This window comes from Narcine bancroftii, chromosome 4 (assembly GCF_036971445.1).
Source record: "Narcine bancroftii isolate sNarBan1 chromosome 4, sNarBan1.hap1, whole genome shotgun sequence".
Taxonomy (NCBI): domain Eukaryota; kingdom Metazoa; phylum Chordata; class Chondrichthyes; order Torpediniformes; family Narcinidae; genus Narcine; species Narcine bancroftii.
In genome coordinates, this window is record NC_091472.1 from 98,521,012 (window position 1) to 98,534,272 (window position 13,261).

Sequence of the window (13,261 nt, forward strand, 5' to 3'; positions counted from 1 at the left end):
AAGAACTGACCAATGAAGACTTTATGGAATTAGAGCAGTAGATTATAGCATTTGAGGATGAAGACTGGGACCTAAAAACTCCAGAACTGAAAAAGTTTTTGACAAAAAAGTTAGCTAAAGCCTTTCATCTCATTGAAGCAGGGATGGCAAAGTTAGAGGAGCAAGATCCTAATGCAGAGAGGTTCATCAAAGTTTACTGTACAGTTACTGAGGGCCTCAACTGCTACAAGGCCATTTATGATGAGAAAGAGAAAAGCTCCTAACAAACCTCCCTTGATGCCTACTTCAAGAAATTGACATCAGTAGTTTTATATGCATAGAATGGTAAAATATATACTATATACTAAAACAAACATTTGATTAACTGATGCTAAATAAAATCCCTAAACCTGTTCTGACTTGCTTACAAATTTGACTTAATGACAGAATTGGGAACAGATCTCTTTGGTAACCCGGGGACTACCTGTACGGCAATCAAGTGGCATGGAACCTGTAATTATTGACCAGCCCAACACTGACTTCCCTGCAGTTACAAACATCCACTATGAAAACCAAATTCCACCTCTTGATACCATTTCTCTGGCTGCTCAGCAAAACTGTTGCTGTTGTCACTAAGCTTGTATTTCATTTTGGACAAAAACTGTTAATTAAGTGACACGCCATTATAGTTCTCACTGGTTGCATTTGGACACTGCATGCTACGAGCCCAGAGGACTCCAAAACTCAGCACCAATAGAAATTCACCAAGACAATGATTACTTAAGCAAAAGTTGCTTTTAATTTTCTTTAAACATAAAAACAGGATCAAATTTTAACGTAGTAAATGGTTATATGGTTATGGTTATATGGTTATGGTTATTATTAACCTAACTTAACCCCCTTCTAATTCTAAGCACACATGTATGTAATGTGTATATGTTCAGGAATGTTCTTTGTTTCATAGTCCAATCTTTCACTTCTCACCTCCGTTCACTGGTATCAGGCAATTCTTATACTGTGCACAGAATTTAATATTTATGAAACTTCACCAGGCTCTGGTGCGTAAAGTTAAATGGTTACCGTTCAGGAAGGTTCTTGTTGGTTTCAAAGAGAGATCTTTTGCTCGTTGACACACACAAACTGATTTCCTCCAATCAGTCACTTCAGTGTCTTGCCGAAGAAATTTGCCCCATCGTGGGTTTTCCAAATGATAACCTTTTCTTCCAGTCACCACAGAGTTCCTCTTATTTCCCTTATTTTGGGATAAACATTCTAACCAACCATTTCCTCTTGTAAGGATTACAAGGGTTTTGAACAGGCTGAACTCAGAACTCACAATCCGTCTTCAAAATTGAGTTTTTCAAAAGCCTGCCACCTTGCCATTTTGCAGCCTCAACTGCCTCTGTACAAATAATTTCTCTCTCTCTCTCGCACGCACGCACGCACACACACACACAAACCCTGTTTGTTTTTTCCTCTCTGTGCTTGTAAAAACCAAATACCTCTCCCAAGGCTCCAAACCCAATCTTTGAAAGATCTTATCAATACTTGAGCCAGGACTCTGTTCCAATTTGCATCTTTTTTTGAAGTTCTTTCCAAAGCAGTTCCATTGTCTCTGCAAAATCACTTGGAGTCTCAACATCTAGCTTCAGCAGAGGTCTTGCATTTTAAATGAGATGCCTTTTGTGAAGTGTTACTTTGTTTGTGAAGTGATCTACACTAAACCACCCCCCCCCCTAATCTATCTCTTTTAAAGACACATTTATCCATAACCATAATAATTTAACACAAATAGCATGCAAAGTATTTGAAATGTGTCTACTACACTACAACTTCAAATGCTGGTCTGTTAAAGTGAGAATTTGGTCATTTTTTGGGTAAATGTTTCTTTTCTCCCCACCATTAACATTTTGAAAATTTGGATAGAAATTGACAGAATAAAACTTTTGAGAACAATCAACATAAATTATATTTATCTTTTAAGCCTTGTGGTTGATCTGCCCGGCATTTGTTATGTCTCCTTTTCTTTTTAAAATATTTTTGAGTTTAGCAAAAACCCTTTACACAAGGTATATTAATAACATTAATTAAATCATATGTATGTCACAAATCAATTGAAAATCAGAAGCTTACCCATAATTATTACATTAACTTATTTCGTTCAGGACATCAAATTCTATAATTATAATAATTAATCTGTGACGGCGCACATCCTCACGGCGAACCGGCCCCGCTTGTATTGCCACGTTGCGGGGCAGCCATGGGGAAATGGCGTTGTCAGAGGTTTCTCTCTGACTCCAGCATCCCTTCCAGCGCGCACCCTGGGCAGCGATCACGATGTCACAATGCACCAGGTGATTGAGCTCAAGCTGCCCTTAAAGGGGCGTGCTGAATTTGAATAAAAACTGTCGTTAACGACCCTCAACGTGGTGACTGTGTTTCTTCCACTGCTCACACCGCTACAGTGGTGACCCCGACGAGCCCAGATGTTTTTCTGGACTCAAAACACCACGGATTCAGCAGAGGTTAACGCTGTCTCCATCAAGCTTCCCCTGTTTTGGACCCACCGACAGAGAACGTGGTTCGGGCAGGCAGAAGCACAATTTCAACTCTGCAACATCTCCTTAGATGCCACGATGTTCATCATGTAATGAGCGCTCTGGACCAAGATATGGCAGCGAGGGTGGACGACATCATCCACCACCCCCCGGCTACGGGCAAGAACACCACCCTCAAAGACCTGCTGCTAGGAACTTTCAGGCTAACTCCCCAGCAATGGGTTTCCAGGCTCCTTCACCTAGATGGGCTTGGGGACTGTAGACTGATGGACGAAATGCTGGCCCTGGCGGAAGACCACAAGCCTTGTTTTTTCTTTCACCAGATATTCCTGGATCAGATGCCAGAGGACATCCAGATGCTCCTCACAGATAAAGACTTCTTGAACCCAAGGAGAGCAGCAGCCCTTGCGGATGCCCTCTGGCACATGAAGAAGGAGAACGAGGCAGCCCTCAACCAGGTGGCATGACCAGGAGCCAGCTGACTGCAAGCTGCTCCCAAGTCCAAGCCAGAGGAGGACCAGTCAACCTGGTGTTTCTACCACCAGCGCTGGGGAGCGCAAGCCCGTAAGTGCCACCAGCCCTGCGGGTTTCAGGAAAACGACCAGGCCAGCCGCCATTGATGGCTGCGACGGCTGGCCACACAAACAGCCTCATGTGATGGACAGATCCACCGGCCGCCGATTCCTGTTGGACACGGGCTGAGCTCAGCGTCCTTCCTCCCACAGCATTAGAGACTCGCACCCAATCTCGAGGTACAACCCTAAGGGCAGCCAATGGCTCCACCATGAGGACTTACGGCACACGCAGGGCACAGATCCAGATCAGGAAGGAGAAGTTCCAATGGAAGTTTGTCCTAGCCTCCGTGGGCACCACGCTGTTAGGGGCCAACTTCTTCAGAGCTAACGGCCTACTGATTGATTTGAGTTCCTGCGTATGCTCTTTGCAATAAAGAACGCGGCCCCAAACATTCCAGCACTTCATGAACGCGGTTGGAAAACACCTGGTATTTGTGTTCATTTACCTGGATGATATTCTCATTGCCAGTCGCAACCACGACGAACACAAAGCCAACCTCCACACACCCTTTGCCCGGCTGGCGGACTTCGGCCTCACGGTCAATGTGGCCAAATGCCAATTCAGCAAGGAGTCCCTTCAATTCCGAGGGCACACCATTTCGGCGGCTGCGGCCGCGCCGGAGAAGGTAGCAGCTGTTCAACGATTCCCCAAACCCTTCACCCTGAAAGGCCACCAAGAGTTCATGGGGATGGTGAATTTTTACCATTGTTTCATCCCCAGAGCTACGCGCACCATGCGCCCATTGTTCGCGCTCATGGCCACCAAAGAAAATACTTTATCGTGATCAGAGGAGGCAGACAGGGCTTTCATCATGACAAAGGAGGCTCTAGCCAACACCACGCTGCTGGTGCACACGGCACTCTCCGTGGACACCTCAGCTTCGGCAGTGGTGGGGGGGATGTTTCTGGAACAGTGGCTCGATGGACAATGGCGCCCACTGGCCTTTTTCAGCAAGCAGCTGCCCCCGCCAGAGCACAGATACAGCGCCTTCGACTGGGAGCTCCTTGCGCTGTATTTGGCCATCCGCCATTTCCGCTACTTCCTCGAGGGCAGACCATTCACAGCCTTCATGGATCACAAGCCCCTCACTCAAACACTGGCGATGGCCAAGGATCCGTGGTCCGCCAGGCAACAGTGCCACCTCTCGTACGTGTCTTGAGTTCACGACCGACATCCAACACAGGGCCGGCAAGGACAATGTATTGGTGGATGAGGTCTCCCATCCAGCCATCAACACTCCTGCGCCAGGGCTGGATTACGAGCAATTAGCTCAGCCACAGAGGAACGATATGAGACACCAGCCTTGCGGACTGCCATCTCTGGCCTCAAACTCAAGGATGTCCGCGTGCCCAGCAGCCCGAACACATTGCTCTGCGACGTCTCAACAGGCACACCGCACCTGGTGGCCCCGCCGCACTGGAGGGCGAAGGTCTTCAGACTGATCCACAACCTCACTCACCCAGTGGTAAAGACAACTGTGTGGATGGTCGTGGAGCTGTTTGTGTGGCATGGGCTGAAGAAGGAGGTGGCAGAACTGGCCAGGAACTGTACCAGGTGCCAGACCTCCAAGGTCCAGCGACACACACAAGCCCCCATCCAGAACTTCGACCCAGTAGTTTGCAGAGTCCAACACATCCACGTTGATGTCGTAGGGCCCCTGCCGGTGTCCAATGAGGCTCGTTATCTCCTCTCGGTGGTGGATTGGGCCACAAGGTGGCCGGAGGCCATCCCAATTAAGGCGGCCTCTGCTGAGACATGCGCCAGGACACTGGTCAGCCAATGGATCGCCCGTTTCGGTGTCCTGGCGCACATCACTAGCGACAGAGGGTTGCAGCTCACGTCTGCCTTGTGGACTCAGATGACGAAGCTCCTGGGGGGTCAAGCTCCACCACAGCATACCACCCGCAGTCCAACGGGTTGGTGGAGAGGTTCCACAGGGACGTGAAGGCATGGCTTATGGCCAGGCTGTCTGGACCAGACTGGGCAGGCGAACTACCCTGGGTCCTCCTTGTGATTTGGATGGCACCCAAGGAGGACCTGCAGGTTTCAGCAGCTGAGATGGTCTATGGCACACTGCTTTCCCTGGCGGGTGAGTTTTTCAGCCCAAACCCTGACACCACGGCCACTGACAAAAACCTGCTAGTGGGCCTACGCAAGCAATTGTCCTCCCTAGCTCCCCCACCCCCGGTATGCCACGGCACCCAGTCGTTTCATCTCCCCAAAGAGCTCGACTCGGCCCAGTTTTCGTGTGGAGGGGACCACCAGGTGCACCGCGACAGCAACCGTACAAGGGGCCATACAAATCCTTGCAGCAGTCCGGCGAAACCTTCACCCTGGACGTTGGGGAGAGAGGGAACTTTTTACTGTAGACAACCTGAAGGCGGCCCATCTGGACTTATCTCAGCTGGCGCAGATGGCCGTGCCCAAGTGCCGGGGCCGGCCGCCAAAGTGACAGGATGTGTAGCTGGTTCTGGCGGGGGGGGGGGGGGGGGGGGTGTTGTGTGGCAGTGCACATCCCCATGGTGAACTGGCACCACTTGTGGCGGGACAGTCATGGGGAAATGGCGTCGTCAGATGTTTCTCTCTGACTCCTGCATCCCTTCCAAGGCCCACCCTGGGCAGCAATTATGTCACAATGCACCAGGTGACTGAGCTCTTGCTTCCCTTAAAGGGGCACACTGAATTTGAATCAAAACTGTCATTAAGACCCTCAATGTGGTGGCTGTGTTTTTTTTCCACTGTTCACACCACCACAAAGGAATAAAATCATAACTCGTATTATGTCCAAAGTCAATATTGAATACAAAAATTATATACACATAAAATTCCCTTACGTAAGATAATTTGTACTTCTCAGATTTGATCATGTTGTTCTGTGATATGATCTGTAATCTGTAGTTAAACAACCCCCCCGCCCCCCCCCCCCCCAACCTTTACTTATTAATCTTAATAATGAAAAGGAAAATGATCTAATTATAATAGTACTATGGTTGTTAAGATGACATGCAAATATTATTAATGTGTTGTGGGGAGCGTCCAGTTTATATATTGGTTGTTTGGTCAGATTCTCAATGTTAAAAGTAAAATATGAAAGTCTGCAGAGACTGTGCTTGGAAGTAAAAACACAATGCTGGAAAAACTCAGTAGGTCAAACCATGTACTTTATATAGCAAAGAAAGGTAAAGGCACATAACCAACATTTTGGGCTTGAACTCTTCATCAGGGTATGGAAAAATATTGGAAGGTGCCCAAACAAAAGGGGGAGGACCACGGCCCCCAAGGCAGGAGGTAATAGATGGATAAGGAAGGGAGGGCACAATAGCAAGCAAGGGGAGGAAGGATTGTTCTGGGAAAAGAGAGGAAAGCGGGTGGAGAGCTAGGGGAAAGAAAACAAAGAAGTCAAAGGGCAGGGAAGGAGAATGGAGAGTAGGTTAACAGAAACCAGAAAAGTTGATGATAATGCCATCCTTTTGAAGAGTGCCCAGATGAAAAATCAAGTGTTGTTCCTCCAATTTATGGGTGGTTTTAGTGGGATAGTACATGAAGCCACAGACAGACATGTGAACGTGGGAGTGGGGCGCAGAATTGAAATGGTTGACCTTTGGGAGATCCACCCTCCGCCCACCTCGGACCTCCCCAAACTCCCCCCTCACCTTCTAGCTTCCCTTACCTTCCATCTCCACCCTCTGAGCTCCCTGATGCTCCACTTCACCTCAACACCCTTCACAGCACTGACTCCCAATCTGATTCCATGGTCTTTATCATCCCCTTTGACCTTCCCCTCTCTGAGACATTGTGCTCAGGCCTCAGTCGAGGCCTTTGTCACCCTCCACCCACACCTTAATGAGTTCCGTGTATGCCTACTTTCAGGCCTACTTTCATGACCAGGACTCTCCACACCCCACCCAAGACCACTTCTCCCATTTTAAGCCTCTTCCTCCTCTTGGACACCTCATCTTGGCCAAGTGCCCACTTTGGATCTTTTTATTTCCATTTGCTGCCAAGGCATCTACCATCTCAATTTCCCCATTCCTCTCTCTTATATTAATGCACCTCCAAACACTCTGTTCTCCACCCTCTCCGCAACAATTCCAACCTATCAAACCCTCAAAGGTGATGCTGTTTTATTCTGGCACTCTGACCTCTACCTTGCCGAAGCCAAATGACAGCTCTCAGACACCTTCTCCTTCTTGCCCCTTCCACAGGACCCCACCGAATCACATCTAGCCACTGTTTCTAACACCATCTCCAACCTCATTACCTCAGGTGACCTCCCTTCCATGGCTTCAGGTGACCTCCCTTCCACGGCCTCCAATCTCATTGTTTCCCAACCCCGCACTGCCCGGTTCTACATTTTGCACAAGATGCATAAACCCAATCATCTGGGTGAACCCATTGTTTCCACTTGCTCTTGCCCAACTGAATTTGTATTGTCTTACCTTGACTCTATCTTTTGTTGCTGGTCCAATCCCTCTCCACCTACATCTGCGATACTTCCCATACCCTCCAATAACTTCAAATTCCCTGAAATCTATTGCCTCATTTTTTTTACCATGGACGTCCAATCCTTTTACACATCCATCTCCCATACTGAAAGTCTCAAAACACTTTCTTGACAAGAAGCCCAAACATGCCTCCACCACCTGGCAGAACTTGTTCTCACCTTAATAACTTCTCACTTCAAAAGTAGTACCCATGGGTACCTGCATGTCTGCCTGCTAGTGGGATTTGTGAGCAATCCATGCAGCAAGCCTACACAGGCAAGGCAACACCGTCTCCACTATATTGAAGACTACATCGGGGCTCCCTTGTGCATTCATGATGAGCTCGTCAACTTCATTTACTTCACTGCCTACTTCCACCCAAATCTCAAATGCACCTGGTCCATCTCTGATAACACTCCCTTAATCTCTTTCTGTCTCAGTCTCAGAAAATAAGCTTTCCACAGACATATTTTGCAAACCCACAACTATCTCAACTACACTTCTTCACACCCAGTCCCCTGCAAGGATTCTATTCCCTTCTCGCAATTTCTCTCTCTCCACCACATCTGTTCCCAAGATGAGGTCTTCTAGTTCAAATCATCTAAAATGTCTGCCTTCTTCCACAAGCATGGCTTCGCCTCCGCCACCATCAATTCAGCCCTTAACCTCATCTCCTCTATTTCTTGGTCATCTGCCCTGGCCTTTTCTCCCCCAGATGTAACAAACACTGGATTCTCCTTGCCTACCACCCCACCACCATCCCCATCCAACACACTATCCTCTGTAATGTCACCTACAACATGATCCCACTACTAGGCACATCTACTCTTCTCCTCCCTCTCTGCCTTGCCCAGGAACTGCTCCCCTCTGTGACTCCCTCCACTCATCCCTCCCCACCAATCACCCCCTGGCACCTTACCCTGTGATCGTAGGAAGTGCCACACTTAAGCCAACACCATCTCCCTCACCACCATTTTGCACCCCAAACAGTCCTTTCAAGTGAAGCAACACTTCAAGTGTATCTGTGGGAGAGATTACTGTATCCAGTGCTTCCTTTGTGGCCTTCTCTATATCTGAGGGACTGGACATAGACTGGGCGATCCCTTTGCTGAGCACCTTCACTCTGTCTGCATCAGTGACAGGGATCTCCCAGTAGCCAACCATTTCAGTTCTGCACCCCACTCCCATGCTCACGTCAGTTCATGGCCTCCTGTACTATCCAACCAAGACCACCTGTAAATTGGAGGAACAACACTTCATTTTCTGTCTGGGCACTCGCCAATCGACCTCAGGTTTCTGCTAACCTCTCAATTCTCTCTCCCTTCCCTTTCCCTTTGTTTTCTTCACCCTAACTCTCCAACCCATTCCCTCTCTATTCACAGAGCTATCCCCCTCCTTCCCTTATCCACCAATTACCTCCTGCCTTTGGGACCGTGCTCGTCCCCCTACCCCTGCCCCCCAACCATTTTGTTTGGGCAGCACGACTTGGGCGAGTGGGGGGGTAGAGAGACTGCAGTGCGTCTTGGGTGGGTGGGGGGAGAGCAACAACAGCGCATCTTGGGCGGACAGGGGAGTAGAGAGAGATGTGGCAGCGCAACTGGAAGGGGGAATGATACCGCAGCACATTTTGGGTGGGCTTAAATCTGAAATCTGGAAAAATCTGAAATTCAGAATACACTGTCCCCCAAGGGTTCCGGATAAAGGATTGTGAACCTATATTGGATTTATAACCTCTGGAGAAAATCCTTTTGTACCCAATGCTTTATATAAAATAAAATGCAATTGCTGATGAGTTTATAATGTTAACCATGTTTTTAGTGAAATGCTTCTCTGTGGAAACGTACAAATCAAGTGACAGGATGCCATCATTTGGACTCCTTTAGAGTAGTGACATTTTCTGTGATGTGTTTTTCTCAGATTGGACAAAGTATATGAAATGAAAATTAGTTTGGGAGCAGATAAGAATTCTGCATATTTTTCCAGTTTGCTTGTTTGCTTTTTTTTTTGCTCATCTGTATTTGACCAGAATCCATGAATGTTCACAATGGTATTGAAAGGCAAATATGAAAACAGACAAAGGGCTCAGGCCTGAAATGTTGACTCCTTTTACTTGCTATGAGTGCTGAGTAACTTGCTGACTTTCCCAGCACTTTTGTGTACTGCGCTATGAAAATAGATACTTTGGAAAAAAATCAAAATAATGGAGGAAGAAGCTATTAAATGCAATTACTGATCTCTGGTGCACTTTTTAATGGTTATAGTGCCAATAAACTATGGAATAGAGGAAATGAAATCCATTACAAAGCTGTTTACTTTTTTTTAAAAGTAGCCCATTTTGTGAAATCCTATTTATATAGTCTGTCATTTCTATATTTTGTAGTTATTTGCTTGAGGAAAGTTCCAATATACTGTAATTGGAAAAACATGTTACAATTAGATTTGACGAATGTTACTAAATCTCAATTCTTGTGATTTATAGGCAAGGATCCAGAAATGTGCAGGAAACTACATTTGATATTGATGGAGACATTCACAGTGGGATAGCATTACCGACGAGCAAGGTATTTTAGCATGTTTAAGTTTTGGGAGGTAGGGCAAATTATGGATGACATTGAACAATTGTAGTGAAAGTGAATAATGACCAGAATATACATATTTAAGTGCTTGTTATTTAAAAATAATCATCTTTTTAAAAAAAATAGATAGGAACCAAACTATGTATTAAATTCCTTGTTTATTTGCCGAATATTACATAATGGTTGATCTGCAGTTCCTTGATGTTCAATATCCCAAAAGGCCCTTTAACAAAAATGTATCCCTATCTGATATATAATGAGCAGCTAGCCCATTTTAGTGTTGTTAGTGCAAGTGCTTCAAATTCTATATCCCATTCCATAGTATGTCTCTTGTCCTGAAGGCCCAGCTTTGATTCTTACCTTCTAACTACAGATTTTTTTTTCTATCTTAGCCTGTTAGTCCCTTATATTGAAAGTTATGATTTAATCACTCATGATGTTTCTTCTAGATTCCACAAAACCAACATTTTATCTGTGAAATTGTTCCTCATTATTGAAATCCTTGAATCCAAGCATTGTTCTCAGTAAAACCAGGAACCATTTCATCCTCTGGTCTTAGCGCCATTCCTTATTTGTAATGTCAGGTGCATTGAGGATTCACAGTACTTTTCGAATTCCAAAAACTTGATAAATTTTCTTGCTCTTTCATTCTCATTTTATGATGAAATGCAAATGTTTGGCATTTTGATTATTTTAGGAATTTATTCCTAACCTTTTAATAAATTATGTATATATCATTATCAATTGCCACTTTTTTAAGTTGGAAGTTTTGAGCTTAATGAACGGTTCTTGCTGTCCATCTAGTTTCTTGAACTTTAAGGTTTAGTTATGGGTTAGTTCGGGAAATTGCTTGCTAATCTTAAAAAGCAGAGTATGTGTGATGGTCTGAGAAGTCTGCTCCTGCTTCTTCTTTTGTTTTAAGAAAAATTGGTGTCCATAATCATTGTAATTTTATACTTTTGTCACTGCCTTTCTGATACTGGCAATTCTTAAATTTTCTTATCATCTAAGATATATATAAGCATAAGAAAGCCCCTTGCTTAAGATGCTAAGTTGGCAAGTCATACCCGGCATTTTATAACTACTTTTTCTTTACTCCCCAATCAAATCCATTCTGTTCCATGAGCAACTTTAGTCAATGGCCTTCCATGAAGGATCTAATCAAATGTCTTCTGGAAGTACAATTTGATATACATTTGCTCTTTAAAGCCAAAACAAACTTTTCCCATGTCTTCACTAGCCTTAATCTTGATGAGTAATGACAGCCATTTCTGACACTTCCAGCAGAATGCCACCACAGAGCTCTACATTTTCATCCCCTATCTTTTTGATTTTTGTTTATTCATTCATTTGCTTTTCACCCTGTACAGATGTTTTGTTCTCTCTTCTCTATTTTCTGTATATTTTAATGTTTTGATGAGAGGCTGTAACAAAAACAGTTTGTTCCTGCATATGCTACTTTACTTGCTAAGGATTTCCTCTGTTTTTGATTCCTGATTACCAGCATGTTTAATATCTGGGTTTGTAGCTAGAACCTTTGATTCCAGTAGTCACAATTTTTGGCTGTATTTGGGTGCAGTAGCCAGCTGATTTATTTTAGTGGCATATTTTCCAAGGACCAGTTTTCTAAGAGAACTCCAGAATTAATGTCTGATTATCCAAAAAATGGTGTTTTGTCATGACTTTATTAAATCAGTTGCTTCTTTGTGGAACAGTGAGCATTCTTTATTCTCAAAAGAAAGGTGCACCCACAAAATTGAACCACACCCTTACCGTGTCGTTTACGTAATCCCATCACCCGCGTAACTTAAGTGATGATGTAATGCGTTCCCATAATACTTTTACCCACCAAAATAATAGTACATAGATAAGTGCAACTGAGTTACAAGCACCTCCTTGTGATTCTACCAAAACTTATTTAATTAGATAATCCCCTTCTTACGTCACTAAGCATAATCCTTTAACTATGCTGGGGAGTGTCTTTCTCTCTGGGATATCCTCAAGAGTGAAGAACACAGAACAGGGGTATGAGTTTCCAACCTTTCTGGAGCAGCTAATTTCTCCTCATTCCTTGGCACAATGGAAGCCTCTCAGATGCTTGGCCAGCCTCTTGCTCCAGCACAGTCTCCTCTGCTGGTATTTCCATAACCAGTCCCGGGGCTTTCCAAGGGGCCGCAAAAATTTGGCTGTGTCCAAACTGGAACATCTAAGAGTTCTTCCGGGGCCAAATTGAAACTAGTTTTGATTGCTTTTAGCTGGTCTATGTGTCTTTTCCATATGTAGGGGACTACCACAGGCAACCCTTTTCAATGGATATTTCATTTTGCCTTGTGTAAAACGGCCTCAGTTCGGTGGTGATGCTCTCGGCGTCTGGCCAGTCATTCAAGATGAAGTACACGACTTTTGACAAAGTAGCTTCCTTTCTTTCTTCTTGGCTGATGGCCTTAGATGCGATTGGTAGTTAATGCAATTATTTTTGGTTGATGGCCATGGCTTCTGCCTTCCAATTGATATTCCCTTCCATCGATTCTGTTGTAGGCAGGGGCAAGTGTGATTATGCATCTGCATGGCCATTCTTGTCTGCAGAGTGATGTTTTCTATCATAAACAGCCTCAGTTTGGATGATTGCCGGTATTTTCTCATACTTGATGAAGGGCTCAAGCCCGAAATGTCGGTTATGTATCTTTACCTTTGCTACATTTTGTTTGGCCTGCTGAGCACTCCAGCATTGTGTGTTTTTATATCATAATCATACGCCGCAAGCTCCATCGCTCACCTTTGGATTCTTGCCATTGCTAATATTGGGATATCGTTATTCGGTCCAAAAATTAAACTCACTGGTTTGTTATCCATTACCAAAGTGAACACTCTCCTATATAAGTATTGGTGAAATAGTTTCAGGCCAAATATAATGGCTAGTCTTTCCTTTTCTATTTGTGCATAATTTCTTTTGCAGCCCATTAAGGAGCAAGATGCATATGCCACTGGCTGTTCCTCTTTGTGTGATTTGTGATAACACTGCCCGCAGGCCAACTGGTGAAGCATGGACAGTTAGGGTCACTTCTTTATCTGACTCATAGTGGATGAG

General features: G+C 45.0%; 1 protein-coding gene across 7 annotated transcripts in view; it reads left to right on the plus strand.

Moving 5' to 3' along the window:
* Positions 1–13,261, plus strand: part of afdna (afadin, adherens junction formation factor a) — a 310,032-nt gene that overhangs the window by 139,586 nt on the left and 157,185 nt on the right. For all 7 annotated transcript variants that reach the window (XM_069932147.1, XM_069932152.1, XM_069932148.1 and 4 more), the window contains exon 11: positions 10,077–10,158. In XM_069932147.1, the coding sequence (XP_069788248.1) occupies positions 10,077–10,158 (82 nt within the window). The remainder of the gene's footprint in view (positions 1–10,076; positions 10,159–13,261) is intronic.